Source organism: Parus major, chromosome 18 (genome assembly GCF_001522545.3).
Source record: "Parus major isolate Abel chromosome 18, Parus_major1.1, whole genome shotgun sequence".
Classification (NCBI taxonomy): domain Eukaryota; kingdom Metazoa; phylum Chordata; class Aves; order Passeriformes; family Paridae; genus Parus; species Parus major.
Window position 1 is genome coordinate 4,707,440 of NC_031786.1, and position 22,853 is coordinate 4,730,292.

A 22,853-nucleotide genomic window follows, 5' to 3' on the forward strand; every position below is an offset into this window, starting at 1 on the left:
TCTTATTTTCTCAACAATAATTTTTTCAGTTTCTTTCTAAATTAATTCCCAAACAGTCAAATCTGTGCAAATATTTGATACAATAATTATGGGCAGCCATAACTAACCACCTTTCCAAAACCTCCTGTGATGTACCATTTCCGTTCCAGTTTTGTAAATCAATCCATTTAAGCTGGATCAGAACTGACAAGCCTACTCAACTATAGACAAAAAAATCAAAATACACAATCATTTCAATGATCTGAACCAGGAATTACATGATAATTCAAAGCTGTGTCTTAAGATTTTCAACTGATGCAGTTTATTAATCACTCTCATGAATTACCATCATTTTCACCAATGGGAACAGATTTCTGTTTATGACCTGAGGACATAAACAGATCTCTCCAAATGGAACTGCTGCCTACATTCACTCCCTACAGCAACAACATCTTCATTAAAACACTTTGATACATGTTCATGTAAATCCAGCAGAATAACATTTTGCAAATATTCCAATATGAAAAACAGAGCATTAAAGTAATGAAATTCTGCTAGTTTTACATGATTCTGGTAATCTTCATATTGCTCACTTTGGCATTAATTTAGTGCTTTAAGTTTTCCTGCAAAGAAATGTACTCTGGAATAACTTTATATTCTAATTATAGTTTGATGAAGATGCATCCTGAGCTGACACTGAACCTGCTCTGTCTTTCCATGCTAGGAATGATTTATTCTGCCAGTTCACATCCAATTTTAAATGAAATTATCCATCTTCTTGGCTGATGAACTGATACCAGATTTCAAAGCACACAGAGATGGACACACTCACTCACAATCTACTTCCAAAATGGCACGGACAGACTTGGCAAGGTCCCTGGCTTCTGCTGCAAGAGCTGCTGTGACAGTAGGTCCAACCCTTCCCAGCCGAGCCAGAAGTGCTTTAGTGGACAATGTTCTCCTGTCACTAAGATAATAAAAAAAATAAGTGTTTATTTGTAAGATGATAATGGAAACTGTTACATTCAATAAGGTAAACTTGTTTTTCTAAAGTGGTTTTGTTCTCACTGTATGAACAAAAAAAGATTCACGCTCCCAAATCAGTGAGTTTGCCCCAGCAGCAGTCCTGGCTGAACAATGAAGGCATTTGGAATATTCAATTCAAGCAACATTCACAGCTCAAAATGCAGTGTCAAGGGCTCAGTGGGTGTCAGGAAAGGAACTTGAATGGAATTCTCATACCAGCATTTAAGAAGGGACACTGCTGCATGGGACCCAGCTCTTATCTTCTCTGCTGTTAGTGAGTCTGTTTGTCACATTGGCTTAGTATTTGATAATTAATTCATTCACTAAAATAAATTCTATGAACTTTGTAAAACAGACAACATCACTGCTGTGTGCAGTTCCAATAGGAACTGCATCTCTCTGACTATCTATGATGTCCTAGTTGGTCTGTGCCTGCATAGGTTTTTTGAAATAAAGTTCCAGTTCACTTCACTTAAATACATTTGATTTCCTTGAGAGCTGTCTCGAAAATAACTGCAGGAAGGAGACTAAACAATTTTACTATTACATAAATATTAATGGAATGCTATCTGGGATATATAGGCACAATCATGACCATTTTCTGAAGGACCAAAGGCTGCTTAAATCTTCTTGAATATTCCCAGCAGCTTTTTAAACAAGAGAAGTAATAAAATGTAAATGGATATGCATTTTATCAATTTATTTATATGCTACTGGATTCATTGTGATGCAAAATCACCTAGGAAAATCTAAAAAAATATTAAAAAATTATAACCTACTGTTAAGGTTCCTTGCATTTTAACTAATCCTTAGTACATTATAATTACTTTATGGAAACATCCAGACAATCATAGCTATGTAATTACTAAGTGTTTTAATTTAATTCAGCGGTTTTTAATGAAGCTGTATCCCGAAAGCCTAATTTATAATTCATGCCATTCCCTCTCCTTCAATAAAATGACACTCAGAACTATACAGCAAAAGTATAGAAAAAAATAGCTACAAGGCAGTTTTCTGAGACTTGGAAACAACAGTAGAGTTTTTTACTATTAATATTGCTATTTCATTACCTTAAAACTGCTGAGGAAGTGGAGTTATCTGAAAGTATTTCATGCACAACCTGTTGGTCATAGTCAAGAAGTTAACAGTTTATAAATCAGCACAGTCAAAAAGTTAATACCTTATAGTTTGATGTTCTATTTGGGGATGGGGAATTTGATTTACAATTAAAGAGTCTAGTGTCTCCCAGCTAGAAGTGCAAAATTAAAAACCAAAATATTATGACCCATTTAAACAAAGTAAATATAACATCACTTTTTTGTTGTTTCACAACATGCCAAAGAATTATCAGATATTAGCTTTCTCTGCCTTTTCTTCTGAGGAGTTTCACAGAAATTGATAGAGTTTAGGTGGAAAAATAAAAAATCTGGTTATTTTCATTTGTCCAGTATAGAAAAACACAAAGATTATGTAAACCTCTGGATCTGTACACTCATACATCATCTGAATTTCTAGGAATGAAAGGATTTCTGCAAACTAGTTTATAGTCATTTTACTATGCTTATTCCTCACAAACATCAACACAAGCATTTTCCAAATAAGGCATTGTTAGAAATGAAAGGCAAAGTTACCTCTACAAATTGTAGCAATTTTTCAGTGGCCACCTCAAAAGTCTTCCTGGCTGACTCTGATTTCCGCAGCTGGCAGTCAAGCACTGTAACTCTCTTTCTCAAGTCTTGAATGTTCTCCTGGGAAAGGCATTTTAAGGTTTTTATTCTAATAACTTTCCTCCCATGGATAGAGACATAGTGTGAACAGGGTGTTTGGAATGTTTAACACACTCTTCTCTACATTTCTGTAAAACACTTCACTGGAATGCCTGACCAGCTGGCAAATCTGCTCCAAATTTAAGGCAAATGATAGAAAGGTAAATTAAAACTGGAAGACAACAACAAGGATAGGGCTGAAAATTAAGAGAGTTTGAACTAATTGATGAATGGATCAGAAATACCAACCTGATGGTGACAGTATCTCTCAGCAGGGTGCCATAAACAGCCAGAACAAACTCAGTCCCCTGGTTTGCATTCAACACAGTAATTATGGCACATCTTGGAGGAAACTACCCCCTAGGATGTCTCTGCATGCACTTGTATAACCTATTGATCAGTGTTATGCATCCCTCCCTCCTTCAGTACAGAAGATGTGAGCTCTATTAGATGCAGCCCTGGAGGCTCTGGGTTTCATCAGAGTCCCTGGCACTGTTCCTGTGACAGGACCACGAGTGAAATCCTCACATGTACCTGGGCACCTCTGTTTAGCTCAGCTGTCTGCTGGACACAAAATCCAGAAAGATCTCTCCAAAATACAGAAAAAGCACTGTAGTTAAAAATAAACTTTTTATCACACTGCTGGTGGTCATTCTGAAAGCCCACAACAACCTACTCTAAAACCCTTACAAAATAATCACCAAAACCCACTTACTAACTTTTCTGGAAGTAAATTTGTTTGTATACACTGTACAAAACAGCAGAATCATCACTGCCCCAAATGTCAAAGAATCTGTTGATTCAAACACCAGTTTTTGGTAATTTCACTGTCCACTCTGGAGAAGGTGGTGAGAGATCTCACTTTTTCACACTAAAAAGGTGAGAGGGACCAATGTGATTTTTATTTACGCCTCAACATATGTTATACTCTGTTTAGTGAGTGTGTTTTAGGGGGAGATTTACTTGGGCATTAAAAGAAAAGAAAAAAAACCAAACAGGTGTGACCCTGCCTGAAACTTGACTCCCCTTTTATAGCAGGACAGGACAAAAGGGTATAATATGGATTTGGTACCTACTTGATACTGCTTCTTTGGGATAAGAAATGCAGAGATTCAAATCTCCACACAGGTATTGTAGTACTCAGAATTTCAGGAACTCAAGCTAGAATCTCTGGAACAAATGTCTAGGAAAGCAACCCACACTTTATGAATCTCTTAAAGTTTGGCTATTTATTAAAGTCCTAGAAAACAAACAGTGCTGCAAGAACACCTGAGATAAAACATGGGGCATCTCACCCAGATGTTCAGAAAGAACATCCAGGGTGTGACTCACATAATCACTCACAACCAGATGAGAGGAATTCCTCCTGGGAGCCACAGAGACTTGCTAAGCTGTTTTCTGCAAGCTTGTTTACCACAGAGCTTGACTTTACCTTCTAATGTCTTGAAATATTAAATTAATGCTCAGGATAAAATAAGGCAACATTTCAGGAGGTTTTCTTCACCAGGTCATATGTGCATCCATTTTTATGAGAAAAATAAGGTACCCTCATAAATGCCAACCTGCTTGCACTTGTTCAAATTGTGTATAAGACACAGGTCAGGAGTTATGGAAAAAAATATTTTATATTAATCTTTTATTTTTTTTTAATTTTTATTTTATTTCTTTACCTGTTCTGAAATGCCTCAGTGGAGATGAAGTAGATTTAAAATGTAAGGCTAAATTAAATTTTTTTTGGCAAAATTACTACATTTAAATGATTACCTTGATTAAATCTAAATTTACTTTAGAACAGGACTGGACTTTACATGGTTGTTATTTGTCTAACAGAAACATAAACCTGAAGGCTATTTTCTTATGTGTACAAAAGCACACAAATATATGCAAGGTGTAGTTTTTAAAGACAATATATCTGCAGCCCAGGAACTATTCCATGTTTAATGCTTGAGATGTACCATTCTGACCTAAAACCCACATATGCTGGGAGCTCCTGTTCCTCCAGCCCAAAGATGTGTGGATAAAGGAAGCCTCATACACTTCACATTACCCCCTTCACTACACATCATCCCAGTTATTGAATAATACAAGACAAACAGTGACCTACTTTAGAAAAGCAGATGAAAAGAAAATGAAAACAAGACACATGACAACAGCAAGGAAACCATGGTAACTCTGACAGGCTTTGCTTACTTTATTTTGGCCAGAATGCTCAGCGAGCTGAGCCTTCAACTCTCCAATTTCAGCCTCTAACAGGTGAATCACCTCTTCATAGTCCATCTCCATTCCACGAGCCTGCCTTTGTGCAGCCTCTGCAAGGTGAATTCTGCTTCTCAGGGCTCTTGTCTCCTCCACAGCTGCCTTGGCTTCCTGCAGGTTATATAATTCAGTGGAAAAGTTACAATTCCAGCTACCAAAAAGAGCAGATTTAGCTCACAAGTATTGCAGTTGGCATCTGGGCTACCTGTTAGCGTTCAGGGTTAGAGTGTTCAATTGCTAATTTTAAATATATGATGTGCAAATGAAAAACAGGTATGTACAGAGAAATAATTTTCCTAATAAATTAAAGAACAAGTTCTATAATTACTGAAAATCTACTTAAATGAAAGGTTTTCTTGAAAGGCACCAGATGCTGTTGGTCTGCCCCACTGCTTCCATACCAAAAAAGTACCTTAATGAGATGTTACTTCATTTCATTATTATTGCCTGAATTCACACTCTAGTCACAGCTCACACATCATGTAGATGAACTTTTAATGTAAGTATTCAGTCCACACTCTTCTCAGAATCAGTGCTTTTTATAAAATCTATTTTTCTGCCTAGTTCCTGCTCCTGTTATGCTCCTAATGTCCTGGATTATCACAGAAGAGTGTTAGATAAAACTTATATATAAATAATGTACAGAAAACATGTTGCAATATCTCCTTTGAACAAAGATATCACTCAGTTAATTTTAGGACTGAACACTGATTGAAGTTAACTTTGATTAGTAAATTACAAAGCCAGACTAAAGGTCTGTACAACAAACTACAATGAGCTTACACTCATCTAGGAATAAAACAAACTGCTTACACAAAATGTACAGGTTCACTGGCACCAAAACCACTAAACCATCTTTTCCCTCAGCTTTTAATTAATCTGTAAGAAAAGTCACTTTATATCAATTTTCTGAATAATTAAAAGAATCAGATTTAAATACACATATTCACACAGCTGGAAGTTTTTTGTAGAAGATGCTCAGTTAAGGATTCACTTAGGTGAATATTCTATTCCTGGTCTACCTATAACATCTTATTATTATAATTATATCCTGGTTGAGAATGGAACTACAGGGAAAACAGGTGGGTGTAGAGGAGAAACACACTATGACTCTTTAACATGGAGGAAATAACCTTCTAGAAGCTAGGTTTGAAATTGCTGGTTTTAAAAAACAAAGATTACCAGATCTTCCTGTTTTGTGGAAGAAATTGCATATAACAGGTGTCATAGTAGAAATGTCTAGAGAGGTCAGTTAAACTTAAAAATGCAGATTTAATTCTTTCCTAACGTAGAAGTATTTGTTCTGTATAATCAATATCCTTTAAGTCAGGTTTTCTTATACTTTGTGATAATGTTCTTTCAATAAAATGATCTACCAATCTCAGCTTCATATGACTTTTAACTGCTACACTGTTAGGCTTAATAACAATATATTCCAGGCCATAAATCAGCTAATCTCAGTGACATATAACCAGTACATCATCTTCCTCATCTTTGCAATATAATAACAATTTGGACAATGGCCAGGGACATCCTGGACTCTCAGAAAATAGAGCAGGAGAAGAAGTAAGCACACACATAGAACAGCAACACCATTAGTGAACCCAGCTGACATTGGTGTTGTATAATTTAGAGGTTTCTGTTACAGGGCACAAGCACTAAGAAATCCATTGACAGCAAGTTGAACGATTTCCTTTTTTAATTTGGAAGCATTAGGTGAACTACACAAGGAGCAAGTGCAGCTGGAAACAGACTCATCCCAAACTTATGACTCCATGTGTGTGTTATTCCTCACACTGGTGTCACAGCTGTGTGTTTACAGCACTCAGAGCAGTGTGAGGGGCATTACTGCTCACACTCCCTGAAAGCACAGCAATCACCCCTCCTGCAAGCTGTTTGTGGCACTCCTTTTTCCTAGAAACAATTCAGGGAACACAGGGACTTCTTAGAAGTTATCAACCTAGAGAATTAGAGGCAGAGGTTACTGCCTTTGGGGAGGGCATTTTCTTGCCACTGTAAGGAACAAAATGAGTCAACAGTGAGGAGAGCTGGGCCCTGCTGCTGTAGAGGATGAGTTGGGAGCCTTCAGCAGCAAAAGCATCTTGGGAAAAAGACTCTTGGAGACAAAAGTGAAAAGATGCTCTGATGTTAGGTTTGACTAATATAAATGAACACAGTGGCCTTGGAAGAAGGTGGCATCTTAAAAACCCACACTTAGGAATTATTTAAATAAACTGACATGAGAAAAGTGAAGAGAAAATTGCTATTATGAAAAGGGAGGTCTTCATTTTGAAAGAAGACCTCCTTGAGATAAAGGTTTAATATCTTATAATCCAGAATTGCCTTTACTCCTCCATTGTTTTTTCAGAATCCCAGTTGTTGAATATTAATTTCTTTGTAATAGCAGACTAAGTATGACCAGATTTCAATAGTGAAAGACCTAAAGGAATAATTAAAGAACAATGGCTTCTTACATTACAATGAAAGAATTACACACTACAACTGAATTAGTAAAATTGTCTGACACACCAGAACCATTTGCTGGAGCAGAGGGGCATAAAGGGAAATGATTCCATCAGGTTTTTCCATTCTCCAGTTACTGGATTGGCACTGTGGGGACACAGTGGGTTCTCTCACCTGGCAGGTAAGGGGGCCTCACCAGTGAAGAACTGATGGGTAGCACCCACTTCAGAAACACAAGCTCTTGTCACACTCAAATGTATGAAAAAAGTGTCCAAGGCCAGGCTGGATGGGGCTTGGAGCAATCTGGGATAGTGGAGGCTGTCCCTCTCCATGGCAGGGCGTGGAATGAAATGAGCTTTAAGGTCCTTTCCAACCTAAACCAGTCTAGGATTCTAGATAGGGGATCTGCAGCTGCTAATATTTCTTTTATATAAATACCTCATGGGACCCATTGTCCTGAGCTGGTATGAAGCCACTACAACCAAAAAGGATTTAGCAGCTGGAGGAGAGAAGCTGAATGCTTAAATGAGCAATTTCAAGGTACAGGTTTCTTTCTAAGCCAGGTTCTATTTCTTCCTTGGATAAATTCAAGTGTCAGAAGGTTTTATCCAAGTTTTATTCCAGCCACCACAAACACCAGAACTAAGACTAATTATTTTAAACCACATGGAAACTGTAGTTACAAATCAATCACGCTTGTTGATTAGTTCTACAAAAATTGTATGTTGAAATCATCCTTTAAAAGAACTTTGAATATCTTTACTATGTATTAAAATAAAAAAAAAACCAATGAAATAAACCCTGTACTTATTTCAGGCAGGGTGAAATAAATTAGATATTGCTTTCAAAATAGCAGCTATTCAAAGCCCCTCTTTTCCCTTTAGAGAAAACAACCACAGAGTGGCAAAGATCAGCCCCATGAACCAAGTCCAGGAGTTTGGGATACCACAAACAATATCTTATCCTTACAACCTCTTCCATTTCCTATGTTTAGCTGAGTGCTCCAGCTGACAGAAACTGCCCAGAAAAAGCTGTAGTACAGAAGGGATCATTCAGACTGAAATATGAAATATCCCAGGACTCTCAGGCAGCACAGGATCCAGTCCAACTCCACCAGGAAGAGAGAAGACATCAATACAGATTTCACATTCATGCTCTTGGCAAGACTTCAGGTACTCAAAAGTGCCTTTCTGTGTTTTGTGCCAATTTCAGCTTACATATGATTTCAAGGAAGACAAAAAGATATAGTGCTGTATCACAGCTTCAAAGTAAAAATAGATCAATTAATGAATTTTAATTGTCACACACCAATATTAGAAAATAATTACTACCTCACTGCAAGTTTAGCAGCATTTCTAATCTTAAAAGCTTATTCATGCTGTTAGTTACTGAGTCGAGCACTGTTTAATGAGTTGGTACTAACAAAACATGTTCATTAACCAGAATATTTGTACCCCTGTCTTAATTAATCTGTAATCTCTGTAATTCAACAATTAGTAGAAAAGAGAAATACCACAAAATATACCCTAATACATGACTGGTAACCTAAATCCTCATTTAAAACCTTGTTTTTTCAAGGAAAACAGTAATTTTTAAAAAAATGTTTAAATTACACTGAAGTCAGAAGACCTTAAGCACAGACTTAAATTGTTTTATTTTTCATACTTTGGTTGTTTGTTACTTTTAATCAGGCCATTAGGGCTCAATAATGTACTCATTAACTCCTTTGACTAACCAGCTCAAGCAGGAATGCACATCTTAAGTTAAATGGGAACTTGTACTGTAAGTAGCCCATTTTTAAAAAAACTTATCACCATGAATCTCAGTGCCAATATTGGTTTTAAACAACAGAAATAGATATATAATAACATATATAAAACACTTGAAGATGCACCAAGTATAAACAGAAGAAAATGTCCATTAAAAACCCACTTATATCTCCTAAAATAGATCACACAATGCTATAATTATATATAATTTATTATTTCTCTTTCACTTCACTACATGGAGCCCTTTCAATCCCTACAAGAAAATCAGTATTTATCCCTGGGAGGTTTTCAGGGTAAAGCTGAATTTCACCACCCCACAACAGTACCTGAGAAAAATAAAAGTGGGAGGACCTCGAGTGGTGGCAAATGGGCACTGCTGCCACTTAAAACATCTTAAAACAGCCCTGTCCAAGGCTGCTTTCCCAGGAAAAGCAGGTTTGTACTGGGGATTGTACTCTGTGATAACTTTATTCTGGATTAATACACTGAATAAGTGTTCTGGTCTAGAAAAACACTGTCAACCCAATAGAGAATGGGAATTTCAAGTGCATTACTGGAACAATCTTCCAGGTAAATTTTATCCAGAAGATAATCCAATTTATTTCCCACAGTATATAGAAGGAAACACCACAATACTAATGGAAAAAGCTTCCAAGCAAGCTCTTGTACATTCAAGGAATAAAAGGTGATAATGAAGGTGTTCAATGACTCTTAGGAGCAAAAATATAAAACTATCTTAATACAAGGGATTTTTAAACTTTACCTTGCATTTTCACATGACATCTGACATGAGAAACCCACAAAGAATAGGTGCAGCAGTGCAGGAGGTAAAAAAGCAGCCAGCTCTTTAGAAGGAAAAGCTGACTGGGTGTACAGGAGGAAGAGGGAGCAGGAAAACTCCTTGGTTTTGAATCCAGGCTATAAATTACACGAGACTTACATTTAACTGGGAATTTCCTTTCAGAGACACAAGGAAGCCAAATACTCTGATTTATTGGCTCATAATTATAGACAAATTTGGAGGCAGAAACAAGACTTTCCTCAGAAAACCCTGACTACAACTTTTTATTCTGGTAATTTTTTCACATTTAATACTGGCTGACATATAAAGTAATTAATGTTAGGATTGTGGATTAGACAACTGTTGCCTAGAACAGCAAAGTCTCTTCAAGAACACTTAAGACTAGAAAGGTTCTACACTGTTATTCCACTCCATTGATCCAGCTGGTCTCAGGTTCTTACCTCAATTCAATAGCAGTGAAATAGATTACTGCTCTAAAATATGAAGGATCAATTCTTCACTTTTAATCAAAAGCTCTGTAGCAACACAAGAACCACTTTGTGTTGAAATCAGTGTGAAAGAATAGTCTATATGAGCACCAAGAGAAAGTGTTCCTTTCTCCCTTCCACAAAAAACAATTAATTTTAAAAAAAATAATTCTAATTTTTAGAGCCTTCAACATACTTGCTTGACTACTTGTAGCTGCTCTGTTAACTGTTTCCGTAAGTTCACAGATTCAGACAATTCTTCCTGTTAAAAAGAAATAATAAATAAGTTTGAAAGAGTTTTGGTCCTAAAGCAATTAGCTCTTTCAAAACTACAGATAACAATACTGATCTTCTATCAACAGCTTTTATAAGACTTGTGATAAAACCACCTCTAAAAGCTAACTTTTCTGTGAGTTCATTGATGCTGTTTAAGTTTCTTGAGTATTTTAGAATTATTTGCTGAACATTTCTGGGATGTGTGTAAAAGAGTGGAAGAAATAAGGCAATCAACTATAGATTGATCATTGTCAGTTTTCCACATCAGCAATTTAGGGACTCCTGGTCAATATTCACTGTATTCAATGTAAATGGGGTTCTTTCATTTCAGTACTCAGAAGAAGAATCCTTGTGCATAGAACAGAGAACTAATCTCTGGCCATTTCAAAACAATGCCTCTGTAATTTATAGAAAGAAATTTTTTGGGCCAAGGGACAATTTTTAAATTGTCAATATGCCAAGCTCAGTATTCCTGCCTAAGAACCAGAGTTATGTGTGCTGAATACAGAACTTCCTATCTTATGGTTTGTTGAAAAAGAAATTCAGGACCATAGGAATGTGGTATTAACCAGGAGTATTAAGAAATAATATTTATTGCTTTAGGACTTGGGAATTTAGTATGGTTGGGAAGATATGTATTAAATTTTCACACAGATTAATTTATCCTCCATTTCTGATTCCTTTCAGAAGAATCAGCACATGCTCAGACTCTGCAGCTACCACCATCACACATTTTTAAATAAAATTACCATGCAAATCAGTCATTTCTCCAAATTCACTTCTGTGAAATGTCTGCTTAGTCTCATTTCTCTATGGATCAGATTAAAAAATGTGTTAGCATTCAGTATAATGGTTAAAATTCACTGTCTCCACAAATATATTGTAAGCAATCTTCAAATATGATTAGGACTGTTTGCATTGCCATTTTATTTATCTATGAAAAACTGCACATAAAGTTAAAAAAACAGTAAATGACTATACACACTCAAAAAATCACTTGAATAATTTAAAGCAAATAAAAATTAAGTTTTACCTTTAATATACTCATTTCTTTTAAAGCTTCATTTCTTTCTTTCTTAAGTTTTTCCACATCATCCTCCAAGGAATCACAAGTTACAAACTGAGTATACACAAACATGTAAGGTTAGAATGTATTGCTAACTGTGTCTTCCATAATCTTTAATATCTTATATTAAAAATTCTTGTTAATAAACTGTAAAGACAATCTTAATTTTAGGATGATTTATAGATCTGAAAATGCTAAAAATGTTTAATAAAATTTTAACCAACTTATCTTCCAAAGGAACAACTACTTTTCATTTTAAAATGGATTAATAAAGTATCTTTTTAAAAGTACTAAGAATACATCACTATTTTAATATATTAAATAATAAGGCATTTTATTTTAGTTCATATAATAAGACTGCTCTTTTTTAAAGTCATCTCTAGAATAAAATGATTTTCATTGTAGCAGTAGCTCAAATCACTGGGCCCAGTAATTGTTTCTCACTCACACAGGTTGTGACAATCCAAATTTTACTAAGAAACCTCAGTAAATCAATATTGTCCAGACTTACAACAAACCACAATTCAATTACATTAATTGCTTTCTGCAAATTAGGCTGCTGAAAAAAGCTTCACAGAAACTAGGTTATCTTAAAGAACCCCATGCTGCAGAGCTGTTTTAAACATCCACCCAAGATTCTGAGTTATTTTATATACAATAAACTCTCCAATAATCTCCTCCCAGCTGTTAAAACACTGACCAGGCACATATTTTACCTGTGAGTCCTGTAAACTGGCAACTTCACTGACTCCAGAGGTTTCAGATTTGTGACCATCATCAGCTGCATTCGAGTGCACAGACAACAGTTTCCTTGAAACTTCAATGAAATCTAGGAAAAAAACCCAGATTTTGTTGTTGTAGCCTGGAAGTTCAGTTTAGTGACAGATCACTGATGCAGAACTGCCAATATCACCATGAACAGGCACTGTCATAAATGCAGTGTTTGCTCTTTAAGATTTCTAAAGGAAATAAAGAAAATTAGAGAGATATTTCCAGAGAGAAAGTTCTGGTAAAGCTGGTAAGAATAAAAATGCCCAAACACATTGTGGAATGAAATATTCTTGAATCAAATTGTGAAGGAGAAAAGGAAACAAAGGTGGTGTGAATTTTTCCTTCAAAGCACCTGAGATGTTCTGCATTTGGTAGGTGTCAGTGAAAAATTAAATAAATTTGCACACCAGGTATACTCACCTGCCCTTCCCAATGAGTTGACCTTACCAGAGGAGACAGGAAAAAGGAAAAATTTCCTTTCCAGGCTCTTTAATATGTCTGAAAGCCCTGATAGAGGCTGGGTAAAATTGATGTTGACAAGTTGAAAGTTTTAAATGCAAACAGTGCCTCAAGAACAATCAACATGACTTGGATTACCCATACATTCTGAATTAAAAAATTCTGCTACACTATGTCAGAAAGGTGGAAATAGAAAGGTTCAGATTATTCCACATAAAATCTTACAGAATATCCAGTATCTTTCTCAGTGAAGACCTTTTTGGATGTTTAAGTCCAAAATACTATTTTTCACACACTGGTGTTTTTCATGGACTTTAGGAAAAGTGAAATTTCCATCAGTTTTAGCATCAGAACCATCATGTCTCACAGGTTCTGAAAAATATTTTTAAATTGTCAGTGTCATCAACCAAAATTGTTATAAGCAACAGAAGCAATTCATTCCCAGAAGAATTAGGTTTAGTTGGAAGAATTGTGTTTGTCTCCCTGCAAACCTGTTTCTATATGCAATAATTGAAATGTTTTTGCTTCCCACATACTAAAGTTATGTGATCCATCAGTTTACTTGTTCCAAGAAGCCTCTTTAACCATCAAAACTCTCACAAGTAATTTTTGGAAAAATTACAGTACCCTAATTTCCCTAAAATTACAATTTCCTTGTTTTGTCAAAACAAAAAATTCAGGATTTTGTGAGCACAAAATTAAACTTTCCCAAGGTTGGCCTTCATAAGATAAATCTGTGATTTACATTCCCATTACTTTAGTTTCAGAATTTCAACCTTACTTTCATACAGTAAAAGAAGGTTCTTGCCTCAAATTATCATTTTATTTGCAGCAGCAGCCCAATACTTACAAAAAATATATTAAGGGTTATTATCTATAATTTCTGTATTCTTACTTTTCATTATTTTCTATGGTAATTAACAAATTATTACCTCCAAAAGACACTGTTCCTTTCGAATCTTTATGAAGTTGCTGCCTTAGGGCTTGCTGCTGTTCATTTGTGAGCTGAATCCCAAGATAATTCAGTGCCTGGAAGGAAAAAACTTATTTTGGAGTGAAAAAAGGAAGGACTAAAGATAATGACTGCAGGGATGGGGGGAGTAATTAAAGAGCTACACTTCAAAGAGCCTTGGTATTCTGGTTCACTTTCACTGACAACACTTTTATTCCAGAGCCACTCAGTGACTTTTCCATTTAATTGAGAGATGTTCAGATATTATTTAACATTGAATACATATGAGTGCAATAAGCAAACCCCTTTGTCCTTAATAACTGCTTTAAAAATCCTGAGGGATGTTATGATTCCCAGAAGAGTTAATCAGTAATTAGATTAACAAAAACAGTAATTTGCCCAATATATAAACTGAAATATTGGCCTGCAACATGAAAGAACTACCCAAACAGAAAATTTTGTGTGTCATTTATACCTTAAAGTTTGTCAGCCTAGAAATATTGTCCAGATGTTTTACCTGGATCATGAAGGGGGAGGAAGGAGAACTCAGAAGACTTTAAGTATTTACCCTCTCCAGCTTTTCTGTTTTGAGAAGAATACTCAAGTTCTTTCCTTGGGGGTCATAATCATCATTCTGGCTGGGGGCAATAACTAAGAAATATAAAAAAAAAATAAAGTAATAATGATGTAGTGGTAACTGTTTTGAAAAAAAATTGTTCTGAAACTCTGCTCATCAAGTAGATGCCAGCTAAATACCCATTTGCCAAAAATACATGTTAATCCTTACACTGACTTTTTTTTTTTTTTAAAGGACATAATTATAATCAACAAAAATGATGATTATCAATCACTTCCACTGTTTTTTTTCGCATTAAAAAAGTGAGAAGTAGCAAATTAACAGAAAATAACCAGGAATAGGTTTGAGTGATCCATCAAGCATATGGCTTCTCCTTGTGGTATTTTCTCTTCTCTCAGAGATACACAGATACTCAGGAAACAGAAGGGGAATCACACTTGTGAATTCCAAGAGAGACCTCCAAGACACACCCTTGGTGTAACTGACAGATGCCAAAAGCACATGGAGTGATCTGGAAAACACTGGGGAAAGGGAGGGAATGACCTGTTCCCAAATGTGGGCTATGTGGAGGGAGCTTAGGCTGAACTCCCATGGCCCCTCAGCATTTTTTCCTGGGAAGGAACTCTTTTCCAAGAATTCTTGCCCATTAGGCGACCATCCATCAGCACCTTGCACCCTTATAGTCAGAAACACAAATTTGCATGGGTTTTTTAACTATCACTTGGGATTTTACATGTATGAAAATAAAAAAAAATTCATTGATTGCATTCATTATTTATAAATATAATGTAGATCTTCATGCTTCATTTCATTAAGGGATTAAAAAGGTACTGAAACCAAAACCAGCATTTGACAAGTAAAGGATCCTGCAGTTTGAGATTTTCTCTAAAGGAACAGAAGGAATTGCAGAGAATTCTTCTTTTTTTTAATTTTTTTTTAGTTTCACAGCGTATCTGTTTCCAAGCTCAAAGTAATTTACATTCTCTTTACATGCCAAAAGCATAAACCAAAATATCTTGAAAATCTCTGACATTAACACCTCTCACATGCTATATTAAATTCTGAAGACAGTGGGCTAGAACCTTGGTGGAATTGGCTCAATTTTCCTTCAGCTCAGAATGAAAAAGCCTCATGTGTGAGTTTGTGCAAAAACTTCTCAAAACTATGCTGATTTTTTCATAAAGTGTTAAAAAAAAGAGTATCTCATCTAAGAGATGCTTTAATTTTTCAAGGTTGTCTTTGAAAGTTTATCCTTGAAAAAGGGCAGCATGAAAGAAGTGGCAGGTTTGACAAAGGATGTGCTGTTAAATAAGAAGAAAATGAAACATGACAAGAAGCAGTACAAACTGGAGCTGCTTTGCTACCTACGTTCTTCAGATGTGCTCAGAGACTCTGCCCCTCTTGGTATCTTCAAACAAAGAAGCTCCTGTGTGCTGAATTATATTAACCAAGAGTCTTATATTCTGAATATATTAAAAAATAAGACTTTTGTCTTGTTCCTTTGATTTAGATGCAGTGTTTTTCATGGTCAGTATGTCAAAACTGTGATCATAAATCTCCTCCAGGTGTATTCAATACTAAAACTTTGCCAGTTTCAACAGCTCACATTTGGTCAGCTCACCCTCCAAGGAAAGGAACCAACTGGTCAGATTTGCAATATGGGAACTGTTTCATTTTGAATTTGAATATCTAATATGGAGTATAATAAATGCAGGTACAACTTAAATAACATCAGTGGAGAGACATCTGGAATGAATCAGATCCTGTGTATTTTTTCATCCTCTGCTCAGCACATTAGACATGAAATTGAGAAGCTCAGCTTATGCTTAATTGCTACTGCCTGAAGAGAAAGAATAAAGTTGAGGTGTGTACAGAGAAACACTGAACAGAGTCAGTTCTATCAGTGTGTCAATAGGGATTCCCATTATTGAGTCACTCTGGCATTTTCACTGTTTCTAAATACAACATATTTGTTTCCCACAGGAATTACAATTGTTCTGCTCATATTTGGTACTGACCAAATTTCACAAACTCTCTTTTTCCTTAGATGTTGTATTCAAACTAGATATTTAAAGATGTGATCAAAGTGACTCTTGTCCTTATTTGAATGTCATGTCTCTAAAACACAAATATAAATGATATATTGTATTTGTTATTAAGTGGAAAGCTGTTAAGAGGGATGAATGTTATTTCTATCCTTTCAATATGCTGCCCTGATTTAAGCAGTAAAACCATGCAAGCAGCATACATCCCCAGAATTTCATCAAATCAAGAAAGCACAGTTTCTATGGCAACCTAATCTTGATCTATACATAAGTCTTCATTATCTGGTTTCTACTGAGTCTATTATCATTACTGCTGTATAGCAAATGTTGTGATCACTCATTTTTGCTTGGTTTCAGCTGTTTGTTAGAGACAATGTAAGTTATATTTGACAGAAGCTACTAAAAATCCATTGATCTCAATCCTTTATTTAGGAGTATAAAAACAGTGCAATATTGCCTTTTTTTAAAAGCCTATTGAGTCTCGTTATGTATTATGTTCTGTTTGACTGTTATTGAAAGAACAGGGAAAAGGGTGGCAGGGAATTAAATCAGCACTTACCCATGGCAGATGCAGCAGCAGGATTGCTGTCTAGACCAGTAATTGGAGATTGCCCTCCCATCTTGACTCCAGTTTCCATCTATGAGAGGAAATGAAAAGTCATGAAATACCATTTCCAAAGCAGATCAGAAGCCAAACCAGAAATACACATTAATGAAAAAAAGGACAGGAAGGAATACCAGGGGAAGAAAAAAGGGCTGGGGAGATCAAAACAACCCCAGGAGAAAAAGGTATGGAGGGGGTGGTGGTTGTGAGAGGGAAGAGCATTGAAAAAAATCAGATCAGGGACTCATCAAAACCTTGGGTTTTGAAAATCTTCACAGATTAAGATAGCACAGTTTCTCTAGGCAACCCACATCAATGTTTATATCCCTAATAGGAAAGAAAAATGGGCAAGAATTTTAAGTACAAATATAAGATTTGAGAATCACCTGTTTTGACTTTGTGTTTGAGAACATTTTATTCTTCCTTCTTCTAAGGCAATACTTAGCTTTAAAAATATGATAAACTGAAAATGTTCTTTAAAAAAATTGAAATATTAGTTTTAAAATCTTCTTTCTTGTGGTCAACATTATTTCTTTACACTAATGGTGAACTGTATGAATTAAAACAATTGCTGCTTAGCCAAAAGAAAGGGGAAAACCCCCACATACTTCTAGGACTTTTTTTTAAGCAAAAATCTCATCATCACACAAGTGTGAGATTGTACTGTACTCACACATATGTAGTAAACAGGGAGTATTTTATCTCTTAAATATGTAACTATTTATATCTAATTCCAAAACTTCAGAGAAACAGTAAAGGAGAATTTGGTATCTAAGAACACAGTTAATGCTTATTTAATTTGTTTTCTTACCCCAAGTCAACTAATTCCTCTCATCAGTGTGATTTACTCTCCTGTTATACAACATGGTTTTTCCAAGAGTTTTGATATTCCAAAGACAACATTGTGCAGGAAAACAGACAGTCATTTTCTTACTAAAATGGAAACTCAATTACAATTAAGAGAAAAACAACCACTTGCTCAGTTTGCTCTAAGAGGAGTAATAAGTACACTCACAGCATCTGGAGGGAATGTTGAAACCAGCCTCCCATTAGGAGAGGGAAGAGGACCAAGTGCTGCAGCCTGTTGCTCTCCATGTGCTACAGAAGATGTTAAGAGGCTGAAAGGATGCTGCAGATTCTTTGGATGACTGGGTATGTTTTTCTGCCTAATAAAAGCTATCTCCCAAAAATTTTCAAACCTAGAACTAAAATTTTAAAAGTTTCAACATATTGCACACTTATATTATTCATAGAATTATACTTCTGCAAAAATTACATGTTTCCAAACACCATGTGTGGGTATATTTAACTATTTTTCTAAAAGGATGTTCTGTTACCCATCATTACAAAGACAAACACCATAATTTTTTATTTAAACATTAAAGTATCATAATTTTGCAGTTCTAAAAGGTGCATTTGAGTCTTTTCTATGAAATAATATTACAACTGAGTATTTAAATAATTAGTATCTCTCATTTCCTCTAAGCACACAAAAACACTTTTCATATTAATCTGTTCATAAATATCATCTATTAAACAATTTTGGGTGGTTGGCTGTTTGACAACAACAGATACCTCATCTTTGTTCTGTTGATTATACTTTTTGCCTCTTCATAGGAGACTCCAATCATGGACTCTTTGTTGATGGACACAAGCTGATCCCCAGGCTTCAATCGTCCATCCTAAAACAACAAATATAAAACCAAACCCACAAATTTTATATTAATTGCTAACACTACAGAAAGAACTGTATAATCACAGCACTTGGACATGTTCCCCTGGTTCTATTAGAATAAGAAATATTAAGAGTCATTATAAAAACTCATCAGAGAAAATAGACATCAGAAATTATATAAATAACAACTCTGGACCCAGATAAACACTTCTGTAAAAAAAAAAAAAAACAAAAAAAAAACGACAAAAAACCAACAGGTTTTTCCAGCACCAACCCATCTGACTTTAGGAAGCTTCTTTACTAATTAATTCAGCTCTGAGCTGGATTAATTTGTATTTCAAAAAGAAATGTTCATGGCAATACATGGAACTCTTCAGACACTCAGTGGCCATGTTAATGAGAAAACCAGATTGGTCTATTAGTACTCACTAGCCAAAACCATGACAGAAATAATCTTGCAACTTTGTGCTTCTGTTGAATTAATTGCAAAAAACTCTCTATCAGCACAAGAACATCTCACATTTCTGTCCCAGAGACTCTAAGACAAGGCTTTAAACATGGTAGGATAGATTTCTCACTAAGATAGAGCTTTCTTTACCCACATTTTAACAGAGCCCTCAACAATTTAACTGGAAATTCATGCAATTCACCTATGCTTACAGAGTTAGTTATGACATTTGTCTAATGTAATATACATCAAATTACACAGAATATGTCTCTGCTTCTCAGCTCCTAAGAAATCAAATACAAAATCAATGTTAAAAAATGTTAAAAAAAAATGTGTGCAGAAGATAATACATAGGAAATAAGTATAAAGGAAATACATAAAAAATACCTTCTCAAGACTAGTATAATTTTACTTAACACACACATACCATAATTTTAGCTGTGTTGTTTCAAACCCATGCCAGTATTTTACTACCTTTTTTTTTTTTTTTTTTGCCACTTAGTGTTTTGGTTAAAGAATAAAGTTGCAAACCTTTTATTTTGCATTCATCCAGCTTGTTCTAAGATATCCATTTCAATGGTGCCCTCATGTGGCAAACATTTAAAATATGCTTATTACTTCACCTTCCCAAACAGGATAACCAGGATTGTGAAATTACCTCCATTATTGGAAATTGATGTCTTAGCCTCAGTCTATTGATCATGTGTGACAGGCTTTAAATTATATGTTCATGATGAGAAAAATGTTTTATAAGCTACAACAAAATTGGAGAAAATAAAAGAGGATCTACTGAAAGAGGTCTTGGAGAAACATTGCATTTTTATCTTCCAGCTTGCATTTTAGGATTAAACTTAGTCTATAAAAATTCAGTAACAAATAGTTATAAACTGCTTGGGGATAAAATTCACTGCTCATGAATTGAGCTTGTCCTCTTTTGCTGGGCCAGAGGCAAAGGCTGGTTATCTACACTTCCAAATAAACATAATTACTCAGGAAGCCAGAAGAGACACTGGGTAAACAGTTCTGTGTACCTGAAACAGGCAATTGTATTATTTATTTACTTCTTATGCTGTCAAATCCCCCTGATTTACATCTTGCATTTGTCAGAAATTAAGAGTGATCAACACCAATTCATATATTTTATTAGTCTGCACTTTCAGAATATTTTTTTCTAACTTGCCTACACAATGATTTCCAATTGCAAGGATCCATCTAAATTAAGTCTCAGGGAAATATGATTTTCTGAATGTACAAGAAAATGAAAAAGAGGTGCAATCTGTAGCTCTGTCCCATCCTTTCTGATTTACCTTGCATCAGGCAATCTTTTATAAAAGTTGATTTTGTACTTTCTCATACATAAAATGAGGAAAAAGATCCTCATTTACCTCAAAGGAACTTCTGGATAAATTTTAAATACATTGTAACTGTTACAGTGCAGTGAGATAATTCTGTTAAAACAGAAGGCAAGGAGCAACACAAAAGCATTTTGTATTTGAAAAATGACTGCACGTGTAGCATACAAAAGCAAGTAGAAAATTAAGACAAAAATACAAGTGTCTGAAGGGGAAGGAAGGGAAAAAAGGCCTTTACCTTATGGCAATCACCACCTGGGATAATTTCTTGAATGTATACCAAAGGTCCTTCATTTCTGTTAATTCCTCCCACAATATTCAAACCTAGGCTTGCTTCTTTGCAAACAGAGATAATCTGAAATGCACTGTCACTAGAGATACAAAGAGAAAGAAAAATAGAATTACTTCACAGAACTAGATAATAAAGACTGAAACAATAACTTGTCTTTATCTTACAGGTTTTGTAAATATGTATTACAGTAACAAATAGAAATAGTGTACATTTAATCTCAGTGTTCAAATATTACACTACTTAAAATCAGCAACCTCAGGCACTTCTGACAATTACAAATAGAATTGAATACTCTATTTTACAAGGCTAAAAACTCCTCTCTACTATATAGAGTTATATACTATATCCCAAGGCTTATGGGAGTATCTGGGTACACATAAACCAGGAACATTAATTCATTAGGAGACACTAAAAAAATAACCTGATTAATCTTCTTCTACCACATAAACAATAAATAAATAGAAAAATAACTTATTAAAACGGAAAGTCTGCAGTGTTGATGGCATTATGAGCTACAGGACTATAAGTTAAAAAACAAAACCAAACTTTAACACATAGTGCTCAACCCAACTTTTCTTGACCAGCCAAATACAGCATTTCCTGCAGCTCCCACAACAGAGGTACAGTCAGTTTTGGAGATTACTTTGGAAGCTTTGGGGATGGTGGTGGGACAGAATTATTTCTGCTGCTGCTGGTGGTGATGTTATCCTTCAGATGCAGCTGAGGACTCTGTGACCTTGAGGATGAGCCAGAAGAAAGGCTGTCTATAGATTTTGCTTCGAAAAAGAAGAAATAACAATAAAAACAAATAAATAAATAAAAGCCACATTTGGGAAAAAGCACAACATTTTAGCTCACATAAGTAAGTTCAAAAAAACCTACACAGTTAAGAATTGAGAGCCACTCAGGGCTCCAGGAAGAATTTTTTAAAGCATAACAAGTGATTATTTTTTTTCAAATTGTGTGCAAAATATGAAACCGACTAATCCCCTATGGTCTATAAAAGCATGTTAATTAGGCAGCAGTTACAGAAAGATTAGAATTTATAGTGCTCTAGATCAATTTTTTTCTAGCATTTTGTGGCACATTTCAGCTACAAATACCAAAAACTTTTCACATAAATCAGTAATTAAAATTTTAAGTAGATAGCAGTATATTTATTTTAAGAGCTGGGGAAACTGACACACGAATTCCTCAAGGTACATATGTGTTTTGTCTGACTGTGAGCCACTTCCTCCAATACACCTCCTCTCAAATAAGGAATTTTAAGTTTCTACTCCACCCAAGGCTGATTTTTCTCCCCCAGGATTATTTCAGGCTGGGAAGTGATCTCTCACCAGCTAACTGATGTGTTGGAGAAGCTCTTGCAGAGCTGGTGCCACTGTGAGAGCCATACTTATCCATCAGGTCATGGAATTCTTTCCTGTGCCAATAAAAAGATTTTGTCAGGATTTGGTGTTAGTTTGAAACTGTGAGACCAGCACTGCTTGTACTGAGCAGCTGCTCCTCCTCAGAGAAGGAAGCTCAACCTCCACTGAAAGAGGAAAGCCCTGTCAAATGGTCAGAAAGGGCAAAAAAAGTATCATGTAATGCATGATAAAGATGAGAAAACAGACTATGGATGAAATGGACTGTTGGTAAAAACTTTATTGTTACCTCTCTTTACCCTGCATTTCAAAACTTTAAAAACTTGTCATACAATCAACTACAGATAATAAAATAATAATGTATTAATAATAAGAACTACGGATACAGTGGTACTACCAAGCTCCAGAACTATTTACTTATATTAGAGGAAATCAGATTAT

At 35.2% G+C, this 22,853-nt stretch overlaps 1 protein-coding gene across 5 annotated transcripts in view; it reads right to left on the reverse strand.

Annotated features, from left to right (window-relative positions):
* STXBP4 (syntaxin binding protein 4) overlaps positions 1 to 22,853 on the reverse strand; it is a 64,321-nt gene that overhangs the window by 28,641 nt on the left and 12,827 nt on the right. For all 5 annotated transcript variants that reach the window (XM_019008527.2, XM_015645860.3, XM_015645862.3 and 2 more), the window contains 15 exons: positions 22,383 to 22,468; positions 21,689 to 21,821; positions 20,992 to 21,124; positions 18,854 to 18,960; positions 18,294 to 18,483; positions 17,234 to 17,312; positions 14,621 to 14,703; positions 14,033 to 14,129; positions 12,587 to 12,699; positions 11,838 to 11,924; positions 10,725 to 10,790; positions 4,962 to 5,138; positions 2,637 to 2,753; positions 2,076 to 2,125; positions 816 to 946 (listed from right to left, as the gene is read on the reverse strand). In XM_019008527.2, the coding sequence (XP_018864072.1) occupies positions 816 to 946; positions 2,076 to 2,125; positions 2,637 to 2,753; positions 4,962 to 5,138; positions 10,725 to 10,790; positions 11,838 to 11,924; positions 12,587 to 12,699; positions 14,033 to 14,129; positions 14,621 to 14,703; positions 17,234 to 17,312; positions 18,294 to 18,483; positions 18,854 to 18,960; positions 20,992 to 21,124; positions 21,689 to 21,821; positions 22,383 to 22,468 (1,649 nt within the window). The remainder of the gene's footprint in view (positions 1 to 815; positions 947 to 2,075; positions 2,126 to 2,636; positions 2,754 to 4,961; positions 5,139 to 10,724; positions 10,791 to 11,837; positions 11,925 to 12,586; positions 12,700 to 14,032; positions 14,130 to 14,620; positions 14,704 to 17,233; positions 17,313 to 18,293; positions 18,484 to 18,853; positions 18,961 to 20,991; positions 21,125 to 21,688; positions 21,822 to 22,382; positions 22,469 to 22,853) is intronic.